We start from the raw sequence: 15,972 nt of genomic DNA on the forward strand, positions 1-15,972 counted from the left end.
GGAATGTCCGGCGGGCCAGATTGAAAAGCTTAACGGGCCGTATGCAGCACCCTGGCCTTAATTTGCCCAGGTCTGTACTACGCAATATGAAATTGCCTCCAGTCTTCTGTAGGTGACATCAGCAGGCTGTTGCAAGCCCGCCCACTATTTAGAGCTAAAAGTGGGGGTTCTAAGATGTGCTGAAACTCGTTGGAAAACGAGCCTTAAATAACTACAGTGTCTATTTTGAGGGAAATTTTACATTTAGGCATAATTTTTAGGTCCAGAACTATCAAACTAAGTGCTTGCATTAAGAAGGGGTCTTACCGTGTCTTTCGGAGTATAAGTCGCTCAGGAGGATAAGTCACACCGGCCGAAAATGCATAATAAAGAAGGAAAAAAAACATATATAAGTCGCACTGAAAAGGTCGCATTTTTGGGGGAAATTTATTTGATAAAACCCTACACCAAGAATAGACATTTGAAAGGCAATTTAAAATAAATAAAGAATAGTGAACAACAGGCTGAATAAGTGCACGTTATATGACGCATAAATAACCAACTGAGAACGTGCCTGGTATGTTAACATATGGTAAGAGTCATTCAAATAACTATAACATATAGAACAGTGGTTCTTAACCTTGTTGGAGGTACCGAACCCCACTAGTTTCACATGTGCATCCACCGAACCCTTATTTAGTGAAAAATAATCCATCCATCCATCCATTTTCTACCGCTTATCCCTTTTGGGGTTGCGGGGGGCGCTGGAGCCTATCTCAGCTACAATTGGGCGGAAGGCGAGGTACACCCTGGACAAGTCGCCACCTCATCGCAGGGCCAACACAGATAGACAGACAACATTCACACTCACATTCACACACTAGGGCCAATTTAGTAATATATATATATATTTTTTCAAATTCAAGACAAAGTTATATGTTTTTTTACTGGTGCATAAAATGAACCGTGCAAGAACATTACCTTGTTCAAAGAACAAAACCGACACAGTGCATGAACTCACAACAAATTACACACCTGCAAATCAGATGGAAAATTAGAGGGAACATTCTTTGGGGGTATCCATAATACGCCGATAGGAAGAAGTTTATATTTACACTATGAGTCGCTCCGCCGAACCCATGAAGCCGACTCACCGAACCCCTAGGGTTCGATCGAACCCAGTTTAAGAACCACTGATATAGAACATGCTATACGTTTACCAAACAATCTGTCACTCCTAATCACTAAATCCGATGAAATCTTATACGTCTAGTCTCTTACGAGAATGAGCTAAATAATATTATTTGATATTTTACGGTAATGTGTTAATAATTTCACACATAAGTCGCTCCTGAGTATAAATCGCACCCCCGGCCAAACTATGAAAAATACTGCGATTTATAATCCGAAAAATACGGTACGTTGTGTCAAAGATGTCACCCTTGCTGGCCATGAAAAATTAAAAGACTTTTTCAATTATGTTTTACAGGAAAAAGTTTTTTGTTCTGTTTCCATTCTATATAACATAATAACTATAGGAACTACAGCTCTTGCCAATGTAGTCCATGCAATATAGTGCTGAGGTAGGCAGAAAGTAATGTTGTTGTGTTTTTAGTGTAAACACACCAGCATTTTTGCCAGAGCAGCTTTAGTGTAAACATGCTAACATCTTACAAGGACGTAAAAAAACGTCGACAAAGATTTTAATCTTAGCCATGAAAAGTCATCCGGGTAATTAAAGTAAAGTTGCTAACAAGTAGCATCAAGCTTGTTTGAGGTAAGTGTGCATGGGGTATTGTGTGGTTTTGACCTTTGCCCTACTGTGTGTGTGTGTGTGCTTGTGTGTGCGGGATGCAGGTGTTAGTGTTGTCGTGTTTGGGAGCACGCTTGCATGCTGGGAATGCGGCCTGATTTGCAAAGACCGTCTCTCGGTGGCTCCGCCTCTAACTTTATCTCGTCACTCAACACTTGGACATGTGAGCCAGCGTGACCTCTTCCCACCCCCCAGTACTCCCATTCCATCTCGGCCAGTGGGAAGCCAAAGAGAGAGCCAACACACACATACTGAAATAGGAAACAGTGGTAACCCCTACTTGTTTCCATGGTAACGGTGGCTGCTAGCCAGTGCACACTGACATAAGAAAATATATGTCGCCCTCTGGTGGTCTAACCCGATACCGCCATCAGGCCTTCGAGTCGCTGCTGCAGCTGTTTGAGGCTCGGGCCAACTACGAGGAGTTTTGCGTCCCCATGTGCATGTTTCCTGCCACAATAAGTAACAACGTGCCCGGCACTGACCTCAGCATTGGTGCCGACACCTCCCTCAACGCCATTGTGGAGGTAAGGGGGTGCAGACAGATGAGTGACACAAACACACAGTCTTCTTTTACATTGACGACCAGCTGCATGTTGTTATTGTTGATGTGATGTCACCATGGTAACGGTGCCCTTCTCTGGCCACATGACCACAACAGGTAAATAGGATTTTCATACATCATACTGACAAATATTTGTCAATTTAGATTTAAAAAAAAAAAAATCAATACACTAAATCAGCTGGGGTAGGCTCCAGCCGCCCTGTAACGTAAGTACTATTACAAAGGATTGCAAAGTCCCCTATATTTAAATATATCATTATGCTCATCAAGCGTTAACACTTTGCTTCTGGCACCTTCCTTCCAGACGTGCGATCGCATCAAGCAGTCGGCCAGCGGCACCAAGCGCCGGGTCTTCATCATCGAGACCATGGGCGGTTATTGCGGCTACCTGGCCACCGTGGGGGGGCTGGCGGCGGGTGCTGACACCGTCTACATCTATGAGGAACCCTTTGACATACGCGACCTGCAGGTCAGACGCCGCAACACTCCTTTTTTTTTTATCCCTCTTCAAATATGACAACTGTGTTTTTTATTTGCTGCTAAAAATATAATTACGCTGTTATTGTTTAACAGTAACAGGTAGTGTAATTATTCACCGCTCCAAAAACGTTATGCTACATCGTTACCGACAGTGAAATTACAGTAAATTTCGTCGACTAAAGTTTAGTTTTTGCAGTTAAATTCCTGGTACAAATATTTGGCTGTCATCTACAATTCATGTCTGCAGTTGTTTTATTGGTGTTAAGTTCATATGTAGCAGCATGGTGGTACAGGGGTTAGTGCATGTACCTCGCAATACGAAGGTCCTGGGTTCGATCCTGGGTATATTGTATCCCGGGAGAGTTAGGGCTGCATGGGATTCTGGGTATTTGTTCTGTTGTGTTACGGTGCGGATGTTTTCCCGAAATGTGTTTGTCATTTTTGTTTGGTGTGGGTACACAGTGTGGCGCATATTTGTAACAGTGTTAAAGTTGTTTATACGGCCACCCTCAGTGTGACCCGTATGGCTGTTGATCAAGTATGTCTTGCAGTCACTTACATGTATCTACAGAAGCCAAATACAACATGTGACTGGGCTGGCACGCTGTTAGTGCAGGTTGTAGAGGGCGCTAAAGGCAGTGCCATCACGGCACACCCTGAAATTCGGGAGGGTTGGCAAGTGTGACGCTGTCAAGTGCCATTCATATAAAACTTGCCGGCCGCACTAACAATAAATTTTCATATTAAGGTGCGGGTTGCATAATAACGTCTCGCGGCCCGCGTGTCTAACACCCCTGATCTAGTTCCTATGTGTCAAAGCCAGGTCTGGCCTGCAAATTAATTATCTATGGCCCCTGGGATGATATTTGATTACTATTAGAACCTGCTGGTATTTTTTCTATATTTCTATTGTAATATTTTCTGACTGTGTTTGTTCTATTTTTGGCCAAAGTAAGACAAAGAAAACAATCTGAAGTTGTCTTTATTTTTCAGTTTTAATGCCATGACTTTAATAGTACGGCCCGCGTGTGCACAGATTTTCCTCCACGCCGGCGATGAAAGCTGAGCTAGCTGGTGGGGTTGGCCGACATGGTCTCACAAGATGTAGTTTCTCTTTAAATATCCTTCTTGAAAATGGCCTTGCAAATCGGTGATTTCTCTGCTGGCGGCGCAACACTTCCTGCTTCCTGCTAAATTGCAACTTGTGAATGGATACTCACTTTGGAACTCAGTCTCGTTAACATCAGGCTACCTAGATAGGTTACTGTCAACAACTTGTGATCTGATTGACTATCGCAACTGTCTATCAACTGTATGTGTTCTCAAATTCATCCGCTAACGGTCCCGGTGAGTATCTAATCACAGGACGCGTAAATTTCACGTTCAACGTGAGGCCATCTAGAAGGCCTTACTGACAACAACTCGTGATCTGATTGGCTATCGCAATTATCTATCAACTGTATGTGCCCGTTCACTTACAGTGCACGGAGGCCTGCATTGTTGATTCTGAAGGCCCCGGGCAGATTTGGTACAGCATGGCAACATAAGCTAGCTGAATTCTGATTGGTTACAAACTAAAACTAAAAACAACAGCACTGGAAGGAGCATAATATGACATGAAGAGAATATGAATACTTTTAGATATTTAGGGAAAGTAAATTAAAAAATACTTTTATTTTTAATTGTGATCATGATTTCTGGTTATGTTAGGCCAGCAGAGAAGGCTTTGCTGGCCCTGACGGTCCACCACTGATTGTTAGGCTGAAGCTTGTGTGCCCTCAATGTGCATTACACCGCAACAAAGCAAAGCGGACGTGAAGTCATAGTGACAAACAAAACCCTGTGCCTTACAAAGACAGTCGTTCTAAATGGATCCCCCTTGTGGTTTAACCCCCCCCCCCCTCTCCCAGACGCAACTGTGATTGGATAACTTATCCCGCCTGCCTAAAGACGAAATTGAATATCATTGAATTTTGTCTCTGTCAACACTTTTGTCTTGTTTTTTTTTGTTGACTAAATTGTCAATTAATTTCATAATATTTTAGTCAACATGCATTTTTTAAAGTCGTTACTGTCCTATTTTCAGAATCAGAATCAGTAACACTTTATTAATCTAGTCATGGAAAATAGTTTGTTGACTCATAATTTTAGTCAACAAAATTAAAACTGGTAGAGGATGAATTATATTAGTAGTTCAATTACTTTTACGGGAAACTACTTCTTGAAGGTTTGATCGGAACGTCACGAAGGGAAGATTAAAGTCACGCTGAAAAGAAAACAATTAAAACATGATGAAAAAACAAAGTTGTTGACCATGTGAAAACACAAGAATATTCAAAAATAATTTGAATAAAATTGTATTGTGCCATCTGTTATTATAATTTCCTTTAATTGACTATGAAAAACAATCACAATAACCAAGAATAATATTTGAATTACAATATTTGCATAAGGAGGAAATGTAATAATTAATGTGTGGTAGAAGTTTTGCCACACCTACAAATAATATAATATTATATTGTCTCATATAATAACAGAACAATATTAGAGATGCACCAATGACGCCCCTCAGTGGTGAAAGCATCTATTTGCATCCTTTCATCCTGTAGCCTGAAGTGTTTTTTAGGGGCCGCAATGTCCCTTTGGGACAGAGGACCCTATTGAATTTGTAAGGTTTTATTATTATTATTATTATTAATATTATTATTATTCTTTATTATTATTTTTGTTTCTATACAGGCTAATGTGGAACATCTCACCCATAAGATGAAGACCACCATCCAGAGAGGTTTGGTGCTTAGGTAAGACATCTTCATTTCTAATAAACTTCTTGAAGCCTCATTTAAGTTATTCTACTCTGTGTGTGTGTGTGTGTGTGTGTGTGTGTGTGTGTGTGTGTGTGTGTGTGTGTGTGTGTGTGTGTGTGTGTGTGTGTGTGTGTGTGTGCGTGTGTGTGTGTGTAGGAATGAGAGCTGCAATGAGAATTTCACCACTGACTTCATCTACCAGCTGTATACTGAGGAGGGAAAAGGAGTTTTTGACTGCAGGAAGAACATTTTAGGCCACATGCAGCAGGTTACACACACGCACAATGTGTTAAATAAAACATAGTAACAGTTGAGTTATTGGAATTGTGTTATGTTGAAAAGGGCGGAGCTCCGTCTCCTTTCGACCGAAACTTTGGCACCAAAGTAGCGGCGAAGGCGGTCCAGTGGATCACGAAGAGCCTCAAGGACGCGTACAAAGGAGGTTAGCGTGGGCACGTTACACTGTCTCTCGCTTGAAACATGTACACGTTTCTTGTCGTTCACGCAGGACGAGTGTTCGCCAACTCTGAGGAGAGCGCATGTCTGCTGGGGATGAGACGCCGAGCGCTCGTCTTCCAGCCCGTGTCCAAGCTACGAGACGAGACGGACTTTGTGTAAGGACATTTGTCTTTATCTTGACCTCAGAGCGTCTGTGTTAGCGTGCATTGCTGCCACCTAAAGGAGTACACATTAGAGATGTCCCATAATGGCTTTTTTGCCGATATTCCGATATTATCCAACTCTTAATTACCGATTCGAATATCAACCGATACGATATATACAGTCGTGGAATTAACACATTATTATGCCTAATTTTGTTGTGATGCCCAGCTGGATGCATTAAACAAAGTAACAAGGTTTTCCCAAATAAAAAATGCCAACATGGCACTGCCATATTTATTATTGAAGTCACAAAGTGCATAATTTTTTTTAACATGCCTCAAAACAGCATCTTGGAATTTGGGGGGGCAGGGTTGAGGTGGGGGGGGGGGGGGGGTAGCAGGGGTGTATATTGTAGCGTCCCGGAAGAGTTAGTGCTGCAAGGGGTTCTGGGTATTTGTTCTGTTGTGTTTATGTTGTGTTACGGTGCGGATGTTCCCATTCTTATTTGGTGTGGGTTCACAGTGTGGCGCATATTTGTAACAGTGTTAAAGTTGTTTATACGGCCACCCTCAGTGTGACTTGTATGGCTGTTGACCAAGTATGCTTGCATTCACTTGTGTGTGCGAAAAGCCGTAGATATTATGTGACTGGACCGGCATGCAAAGGCAGTGCCTATAAGGTTTATTGGCGCTCTGTACTTCTCCCTACGTCCGTGTACACAGCGGCGTTTTAAAAAGTCATACATTTTACTTTTTGAAACTGATACCGATAATTTCCGATTTTACATTGTAAAGCATTTATCGGCCGATAATATCGGCAGCCCGATATTATCAGACATCTCTAGTACACATTGTATTCATCATCATCATCATACCTCGTTAAAGGACACTCCTCGCTTGTGCCCCCAGACACAGGATCCCGAAGGAGCAGTGGTGGCTGAAGCTCCGCCCTCTGATGAAAATCCTGGCCAAGTACAAGACGAGCTACGACGTGTCCGACTCGGGTCAGCTGGAACATGTCAGCCGCTACCGGGCCAAGGACGGCGACGCCTCCTCGGCCATCTGAGCTCGCCCCACGGTGCCACCCCTATCGCCCACGCCTGCCGAGGAGGTCCTCTAACGTCACTAAAGTCACGTCTGCTGTCACTTTAAGAAAGTAGCTAGTTATTCTCACAAATTCTAATATATATGATCTAAATATGCACTCCAAATGATGTACTGTATTTAAACATAGCTTTTATTTGCTTTGGACAACATGCAAAATATGTTTTGTGTCGTGATCTGCGTGTGTAACATAAGTGTGTATATCAGTGTGTGTTTTTGTCAAATGCTGTTACAAGTGTCTGCAGCATCCTGTTTGTGTACGTGTGTGTGTGTGTGCAGTATTAAAGCTTTGATTGTGTTCATGAGATTGTCTTTGTGCTTCTTATATATGTCACTTTCTCCTGGACCGGATTAGAACAGGAGGTTGCTCCGTAATGCAGCTGTTCATTATTTGACCGATAGAGGGAGGCAGAGTACAACATTTGTTCACCGGGCTTGAAGTGTATGGGTATTATTTACATAAGTATTTCGTCATCTTCGACTTTTACTCAGGTAAACATATGCACATATAAACGTTTGTGCAGCTTGTATCACTTATTTAAAAAAAAAAAAAGCAAACATGCTTAGTGAAAAGTGACAGTGTTAGGTAAACATATGCACCTATAAACGTTTGTGCAGCTTGTATCACTTATTTAAAAAAGCAAACATAGCTTAGTGAAAAGTGACAGTGTAAATATTTGGTTGTCCCTTAAGTCGTAATTAAACAATTGTAAAATAAATGTATACATAGTTACAACTGATGCATCTAGTTATGCCTTTCCAACAAAACTAGGATGTATTCATTAAAAATATTGTCCCTATGATACATTAGAATTGAGCAACATTGATTAATGTGGACCCCGAGTTGAAAAACTTATTCGGGTGTTACCATTTAGTGGTCAATTGTACGGAATATGTACTGTACTGTGCAATCTACTAATAAAAGTCTCTATAAATCAATCAAAAAAACACTTTTGTAGATCCATTAATGAGCAGATTACCTTGGTAACAATTTCATAAAAATGTTTTATTCTCAAAATAAACTCTTCTATCAAAGTGACAATTATACATATTTACATCATCTGTGTGCAGCAATAATAATATAAATACCCTCTGAAACCCGTCTGTGTGAAAGTTTGAACTGTTGTGCGACTGAAATGGCGCACTCTGAAGACGTCACGTCGTTGCCATGAGCGACGCAGTTCCACAAAACACGGCGCGTCCATCTCCTCACACCCGCGACAGAGGCATCTGTTTGGGGCAGGACGCCGAGCTGCCCGTGCCTGACCTCCAGGTGAGCCCGGTGCTGACGTCACTGTACATGGACCCCCCCGAGGCTTTGCTTCCCCAGCAGCAGCGCGTGCACAAAGTCCTCCACGAGTCCAAAGTCTTGCCGGACCAGACCCAGAACCCGGACGTGATGCCCGCCAGGAGGCACATGAAGTACTTGAGCATGAACACGGCGTAGTCCGGCCGGGGGCGGCCCGGTTCCGACGGGCACCCGCAGCTGTGGGCCAACTCCCAGGCTTGGCGGTTGTGCTGCTCGTAGAAGTAGCAGGCCACGATGATGGTGGCCGGTACCGTGTAGAGCACCGTGAACACGCCGATCCGGATCATAAGCCTCTCCAGCTTGTCCGTCTTAGTTCCGCCCTGCTTGATGACGCTGCGGATCCGGAAGAGCGACACGAAGCCGGCCAGCAGGAACATGGTGCCGATGAACAGGTAGATGACCAGCGGCGCCAGCACGAAGCCCCGCAGGTTGTCCAGGTTCTGGTTGCCCACGTAACAGATCCCCGCCACCGGGTCCCCGTCCACGGAGCTGAGGGCCAGGACGGCTATGGACTTCATGCTGGGGACGAGCCAGGCGGCCAAGTGGAAGTACTGCGAGTACCCGGCGATGGCCTCGTTGCCCCACTTCATGGCGGCCGCCAGGAACCAGGTGAGCGACAGGATGACCCACCAGATGGAGCTGGCCATGCCGAAGAAGTAAACCAGCAGGAAGACCAGCGTGCACAGCGCGGGCCCGGTGGTCTCGTAGTGCACGTGCTCCACGCCGTGCGCGCGCGTACACGCCACCTGCTCGTGCCCGGCCACCAGGCGGACGATGTAACCCCCCGACACGAAGAGGTAGCAGGCGGACAGGAAGATGATGGGTCTCTCCGGGTACTTGAAGCGCTCCATGTCGATGAGGAAGGTGGCCACGGTGGTCAGCGTGGACACGAAGCACAGCACTGACCACAGGCCGATCCAGAAGGCCGTGAAGGTGCGCTCCTCCGGGCTGAAGAACGGGCTGTGGCACGACATGGCGCAGTCGGGTATCTGAGCCGTGCTCACCCGGCCGAGCAGCGGGTGCGCGGCGCCCGGCAGGGGAACCAGCGGAGCGCGGCAGCGGCAGCCTTGCTCGCAAGGGGGCTCGGCCGGCTTGTGCTTGGCGAAGCCGCCCTTCTTCCGCGGGCTGTACGGCTTCAGAGGCCGGTTGGTGGGCTTGGCCAGCACCGGCGACACGGCCGTGGTGGCCGCAGCGGCGCTCTGGCTCTGGTTGTAGTCCATGCACAGCAGGTCCTGCTGGCCCTGCTCCGGCAGCAGCTCGCACCTCATGCGGTCCGGCCACGGGAAGCCGTATTGCCTCATGAGAGGCGCGCAGCCGGCTTTAGCGCGCTCGCACACGCTCCGGCACGGCGGCAGCGGCTTCTTGTAGTCCTCCAGGCAGATGGGCGTGTACATGCTGCACAGGAAGAAGCGCAGGTCCGGCGAGCACTTGATCTCCACCAGCGGCCAGAACTGGTGCACCTCCAGGCCGGCCTCGTCCTGCGTGTCGTGGTTGAACTGGTTGGGCATGTACGTGTGGTTGTAGCCGATGCCCTTGCACAGCGGCACGGAGATCTCCTGGCATTGCAGCTGCTTGGCCCCCCAGCATACGGACTGCTGCACCACCAGGGTGAAGAGCGCGCACCAAGCCGGGATGAGCCGCCCCTCCATCGCTCCGAGGCGGTCTCGCCGGGCCAGCTGGTCCCGATCAGTCCACGAAGCTTGAGGTAAAAGTCATGCTCAGGTCCGAACTCACTCTGTTGTGTCTTCACGCGTGTGTGTGTGTGTGTGTGTTCTCCTCAGTGGCTCCACGCACGCTGTCTGCGCGGTGGGCGGGCTGAGCTTTATAGAGGAGACGATAGGCCACGCCCCCAGGAGGATCCTGGAGGGAGGGGGTAAGTCAATGATGTTAATAACCATGTGGAGGTCAATACACAAAATAAGTCTTACTGTGCAAGTAAATACTAATCAAGAATATTCACTCATTGTGAGCACTTTGACCCAAGTCAGTCAGTATATGCAGAATAATCCCCATATTGTATGTTTGTGACATTAGTAAAAAATCCAAATGATCTTGCTTTGTTTGTATTGGAAAATGAAATTAATTGACTATAAACAAGATATGTTACACTACAAAAAAATAGTCAGCTATGAAACCAATTTAGATTATTTGTTCAGATAAGGGTTCCCCAAAGTCCAGCCCGCGGGAAGTCCCAAATTAAAAAAAACAAAAACAATTTTTTTTTCTTAATCTGTTCTTTCTAATCCATTTTCTACTGCTTGTTACTCTTGGGGTCTTCTAGCCGCTCAGGCAAATCATATTGTCTAAAAATGCATTTTCCCATCGATAACGTGACATCATCGCGCCGCAGTGCCAAGTGGCAAGTGTGCGCTCTTCCAGTGAATTAGTGCGCGAGGAGTATGTATATATACAGGTAAAAGCCAGTAAATTAGAATATTTTGAAAAACTTGATTTATTTCAGTAATTGCATTCAAAAGGTGTAACTTGTACATTATATTTATTCATTGCACACAGACTGATGCATTCAAATGTTTATTTCATTTAATTTTGATGATTTGAAGTGGCAACAAATGAAAATCCAAAATTCCGTGTGTCACAAAATTAGAATATTACTTAAGGCTAATACAAAAAAGGGATTTTTAGAAATGTTGGCCAACTAAAAAGTATGAAAATGAAAAATATGAGCATGTACAATACTCAATACTTGGTTGGAGCTCCTTTTGCCTCAATTACTGCGTTAATGCGGCGTGGCATGGAGTCGATGAGTTTCTGGCACTGCTCAGGTGTTATGAGAGCCCAGGTTGCTCTGATAGTGGCCTTCAACTCTTCTGCGTTTTTGGGTCTGGCATTCTGCATCTTCCTTTTCACAATACCCCACAGATTTTCTATGGGGCTAAGGTCAGGGGAGTTGGCGGGCCAATTTAGAACAGAAATACCTTGGTCCGTAAACCAGGCACGGGTAGATTTTGCGCTGTGTGCAGGCGCCAAGTCCTGTTGGAACTTGAAATCTCCATCTCCATAGAGCAGGTCAGCAGCAGGAAGCATGAAGTGCTCTAAAACTTGCTGGTAGACGGCTGCGTTGACCCTGGATCTCAGGAAACAGAGTGGACCGACACCAGCAGATGACATGGCACCCCAAACCATCACTGATGGTGGAAACTTTACACTAGACTTCAGGCAACGTGGATCCTGTGCCTCTCCTGTCTTCCTCCAGACTCTGGGACCTTGATTTCCAAAGGAAATGCAAAATTTGCATGGTTGGGTGATGGTTTGGGGTGCCATGTCATCTGCTGGTGTCGGTCCACTCTGTTTCCTGAGATCCAGGGTCAACGCAGCCGTCTACCAGCAAGTTTTAGAGCACTTCATGCTTCCTGCTGCTGACCTGCTCTATGGAGATGGAGATTTCAAGTTCCAACAGGACTTGGCGCCTGCACACAGCGCAAAATCTACCCGTGCCTGGTTTACGGACCATGGTATTTCTGTTCTAAATTGGCCCGCCAACTCCCCTGACCTTAGCCCCATAGAAAATCTGTGGGGTATTGTGAAAAGGAAGATGCAGAATGCCAGACCCAAAAACGCAGAAGAGTTGAAGGCCACTATCAGAGCAACCTGGGCTCTCATAACACCTGAGCAGTGCCAGAAACTCATCGACTCCATGCCACGCCGCATTAACGCAGTAATTGAGGCAAAAGGAGCTCCAACCAAGTATTGAGTATTGTACATGCTCATATTTTTCATTTTCATACTTTTCAGTTGGCCAACATTTCTAAAAATCCCTTTTTTGTATTAGCCTTAAGTAATATTCTAATTTTGTGACACACGGAATTTTGGATTTTCATTTGTTGCCACTTCAAATCATCAAAATTAAATGAAATAAACATTTGAATGCATCAGTCTGTGTGCAATGAATAAATATAATGTACAAGTTACACCTTTTGAATGCAATTACTGAAATAAATCAAGTTTTTCAAAATATTCTAATTTACTGGCTTTTACCTGTGTGTGTGTGTGTATATATATATATATATTTATATATATATATATATATGTATATATATATATATATATATACATATATACTGTATGTGTATGTATATATATATATATATATATATATATATATATATATATATATACTGTATGTGTATGTATGTATATATATATATATATATATACATATATATATATGTATACTGTATGTGTATATATATTTATACTGTATGTGTATATATATATATATATATATATATATATATATATATATATATATATATAGATTAGGGCTGCAACAACTAATTGATTAAATCGATTAAAATCGATTATAAAAATAGTTGGCGATTAATTTAGTCATCGATTCGTTGGATCTATGCTATGTGCATGCGCAGAGGCAATTTTTTTATTTTTTTATTTTATTTTTTTTATAAACAATTATTTATAAATTGCAACATGTGCAAACAGCTGAGAAACAATAATCAAAATAAGTATGGTGCCAGTATGCTGTTTTTTTTCAATAAAATACTGGAAAGGATAGAAATGTAGTTTGTCTCTTTTATCCGATTATTAATCGCTTAATCAAACTAATAATCAACAGATTAATCGATTATCAAATTAATCGTTAGTTGCAGCCCTAATATATATATATATATATATATATATATATATATATATATATATATATATATATATATACATACATATATATATATATATATATATATATATATATATATATTCATCCATCCATCCATCCATCCATTTTTTTTACCGCTTATCCCTTTCGGGGTAGCGGGGGGTGCTGGAGCCTATCTCAGCTGCATTCGGGCGTTAGGCGGGGTACACCCTGGGTACCACCATATACTGTATGTATATACTGTATATATGTGTATACCATAAACTGTATGCCAATTTTTTTTAACCCAATGCAGCCCCTGAGTCAAAAAGTTTGGGGACCCCTGGTTCAAATAGTTTATCTTCACTCTTTCACTGACTTTTTAATACTTATTAAAACTTAATCTATGTACTTTGAGGCCTAAATTTATCACATTTAAACCATTCGAATGGCTAAATAAAATAAAAAATATTAATAGTACAGTAGTATTGGCCACTAAACGAGACCAAACCAATCAGAGCTCTTTGTTCAGTATCATGGCCACTGATTGGCTCAGCCTCGGGCAGCATTAGTATATTGGTAATCAGGTGTAAAAGTGATTATTTGGGTCTTTTGTCATGTCTAGAGGGCTCTCATATTGTTAAAAAAATATTTAGAAGGTTGTAAACATATTTTTATGCTCTAACTATGTACATATTCCATTTATATTTAATCATTCATACTTAGCGGAAATTCATTTACCACAGTCAGACCTGCAACCACTTTAACAGTGATACATGAGGGATTACAGTATACTTTTAAGCAATGTACCAAAATGGTCCCCTGTTCTTGACATTGACGTTGCTGGAAATAGTAGACAGACTATATTTAGGAAAGTAAAGCAACCTCACTCTTGCTAATATTTTACTCTAGCCCACAAATAGTATACCATTGTGTGTTAATAACAAATGACTGCTCTTTTATCAGAATCAGACACATTTATCCTCGTTGTGAATGTCATACGTTAAAAGTAGGGATGTCCTGATCGATTGACCACCCATCAGTATCAGACAATTTTTGTTAAAAAAATACATGCAGATTAATGCTGATCACAAACGGTATTCATTTTTGTCCCCCGGCTAATTATGTATCGTCAAACAGTGTGGAGTCGTTCCTCCGAATTGATAACAATCACCTCCATTACAGCAAATAATCTGCATTCTTTTAGCATAAATAAATAAATAATCTGCATTCTTTTAGCATCTTAAGTATCATTATCACTGGAGGACGAGGCTAAACATGTCACACCAAGAGCTTGAAACAATACCACGTGTTTAGTAAACTGAGAAATTTAACAGCAGGAAGTGGATAATAAAGTGGATAAAATGATACTAAAATTTTTTTCAAAATGTTTTTTTTTTTTGTGTGAATCAAGGGGTGTAAAAACATACGGCCCACGAACAGGTATTATCCAGCCCGCAGGATGAGTTTGCTAAGTATAAAAATAGCCAACATTTTTGAATGGAATAAACTGCTGTTCTAAATGTGTCCACTAGATGTCAGAATAGCAATTCTTTGTATCTTTGTAGATGATACTGCATATGTAAAAAAAATAAACCACATGATGTAAGTGCACCAATCGAAGAAAATAATTAAACTACATAAATAATATACTGTAATTTGATTTTGATATTATTTTTTATCTTGATAGATTGAAAATTAAACACCAATGAGTTGACTGATGAACATTGTCATATCTTTTATTCAGAAAGTATAAATAACGACAAATAAAGATAGAATACTATTAACTACAACATGTAAGTGTGGACAAAAAACAAACATTATGTTTTGTACATTTTCATAATGTGCTTGTTCTATTTTTAAACAAAGAAAACAATCTGAAGTTGTCTTTATTTTTTAGTTATCGTGCCGTGATTTTACCAGTCCGGCCCACTTGGGAGTAGATTTTTCTCCATGTGGCTCCCGATCTAAAATGAGTTTGACATCCCTGACTTAGAGGGTAAAAACCAATGAGTAATATATAGTAGTTTTTGTTTAGTTACTGTGTACTATTGACTTTGTTTTGATCCGACAATTTTATGAAATGAAGGATAATTAGGAACTATTTTAAATATTGTGTTGATATTGCTACACATTGCCACTCAATCACCATAAATAAATATAAACATTTACAGTTAATACATGTCATTGGTATCAGATTTGTTATCAGAATTGGCAGCAAAAAAAACCTGATTAGAACATTCCTAATTAAAAGACTTGCAGATGTTTTCAGAATTCATCAGCTGACATACTTTGAGGATTCCGGAGTTCAGATGTGAAGTTGCAGCCTGATGTAATGTGTGTGTGTGTGTGTGTGTGTGCGTGCTTGTATGTTTGTGTGTTTGTGAGTGAGGGGGGTTAATGTGGTCTAGTTAGCCCACTGCGGGGGGTCGTCTTGCTCCAAAGGGAGTTTGCTGTTTGTCTTAATTGCAGCTCCAATGTTTCATTGGGAGCATGCTGGGAGACTGATTGCTGCGACATCGCCCTGGTGTGTGAGTGTGTGTCTTTAAAGAGGCTCGCCCTAAAAAAAAAACCCCCAAGCTAACGCGTGCAGATAAGCGCATTGTGACAGCACTAATTAAAGTAATTCACACTTCTTATTGGATTCATCAGCTTCAAATGTCGCTTAAGACACTTTGGCAGACGGACTCAAACACTTCCACAG

At 42.4% G+C, this 15,972-nt stretch overlaps 2 protein-coding genes across 4 annotated transcripts in view; one reads left to right on the forward strand and one right to left on the reverse strand.

The window, feature by feature from the left end:
- The window catches only part of LOC133618583 (ATP-dependent 6-phosphofructokinase, platelet type-like), a 35,714-nt gene extending 28,059 nt beyond the window's left edge, over positions 1-7,655 (forward strand). For 2 of the 3 annotated variants that reach the window (XM_061979087.1, XM_061979086.1), the window contains 7 exons: positions 2,167-2,319; positions 2,662-2,826; positions 5,577-5,638; positions 5,801-5,912; positions 5,987-6,086; positions 6,153-6,258; positions 7,156-7,655. In XM_061979087.1, coding sequence (XP_061835071.1) covers positions 2,167-2,319; positions 2,662-2,826; positions 5,577-5,638; positions 5,801-5,912; positions 5,987-6,086; positions 6,153-6,258; positions 7,156-7,312 — 855 coding nt within the window. In that variant the 3' untranslated portion in view covers positions 7,313-7,655. The remainder of the gene's footprint in view (positions 1-2,166; positions 2,320-2,661; positions 2,827-5,576; positions 5,639-5,800; positions 5,913-5,986; positions 6,087-6,152; positions 6,259-7,155) is intronic. The other variant, XM_061979085.1, reaches the window with a different exon arrangement.
- Positions 7,656-8,335: 680 nt separating this feature from the next.
- LOC133618584 (frizzled-8-like) lies at positions 8,336-10,443 on the reverse strand. Its single transcript, XM_061979088.1, has one exon. The coding sequence runs from the start codon at positions 10,306-10,308 to the stop codon at positions 8,560-8,562; it is 1,749 nt and encodes a 582-aa protein (XP_061835072.1). The 5' UTR covers positions 10,309-10,443; the 3' UTR covers positions 8,336-8,559.
- Positions 10,444-15,972: the final 5,529 nt, after the last annotated feature.

This window comes from Nerophis lumbriciformis, linkage group LG19 (genome assembly GCF_033978685.3).
Source record: "Nerophis lumbriciformis linkage group LG19, RoL_Nlum_v2.1, whole genome shotgun sequence".
Taxonomy (NCBI): Eukaryota; Metazoa; Chordata; class Actinopteri; order Syngnathiformes; family Syngnathidae; genus Nerophis; species Nerophis lumbriciformis.

What these genes read in the sequence shown, in the direction of transcription:
- LOC133618584 (XM_061979088.1), bottom strand. Translation starts at nt 10,308, where the DNA reads ATGGAGGGGCGGCTCATCCCGGCTTGGTGCGCGCTCTTCACCCTGGTG.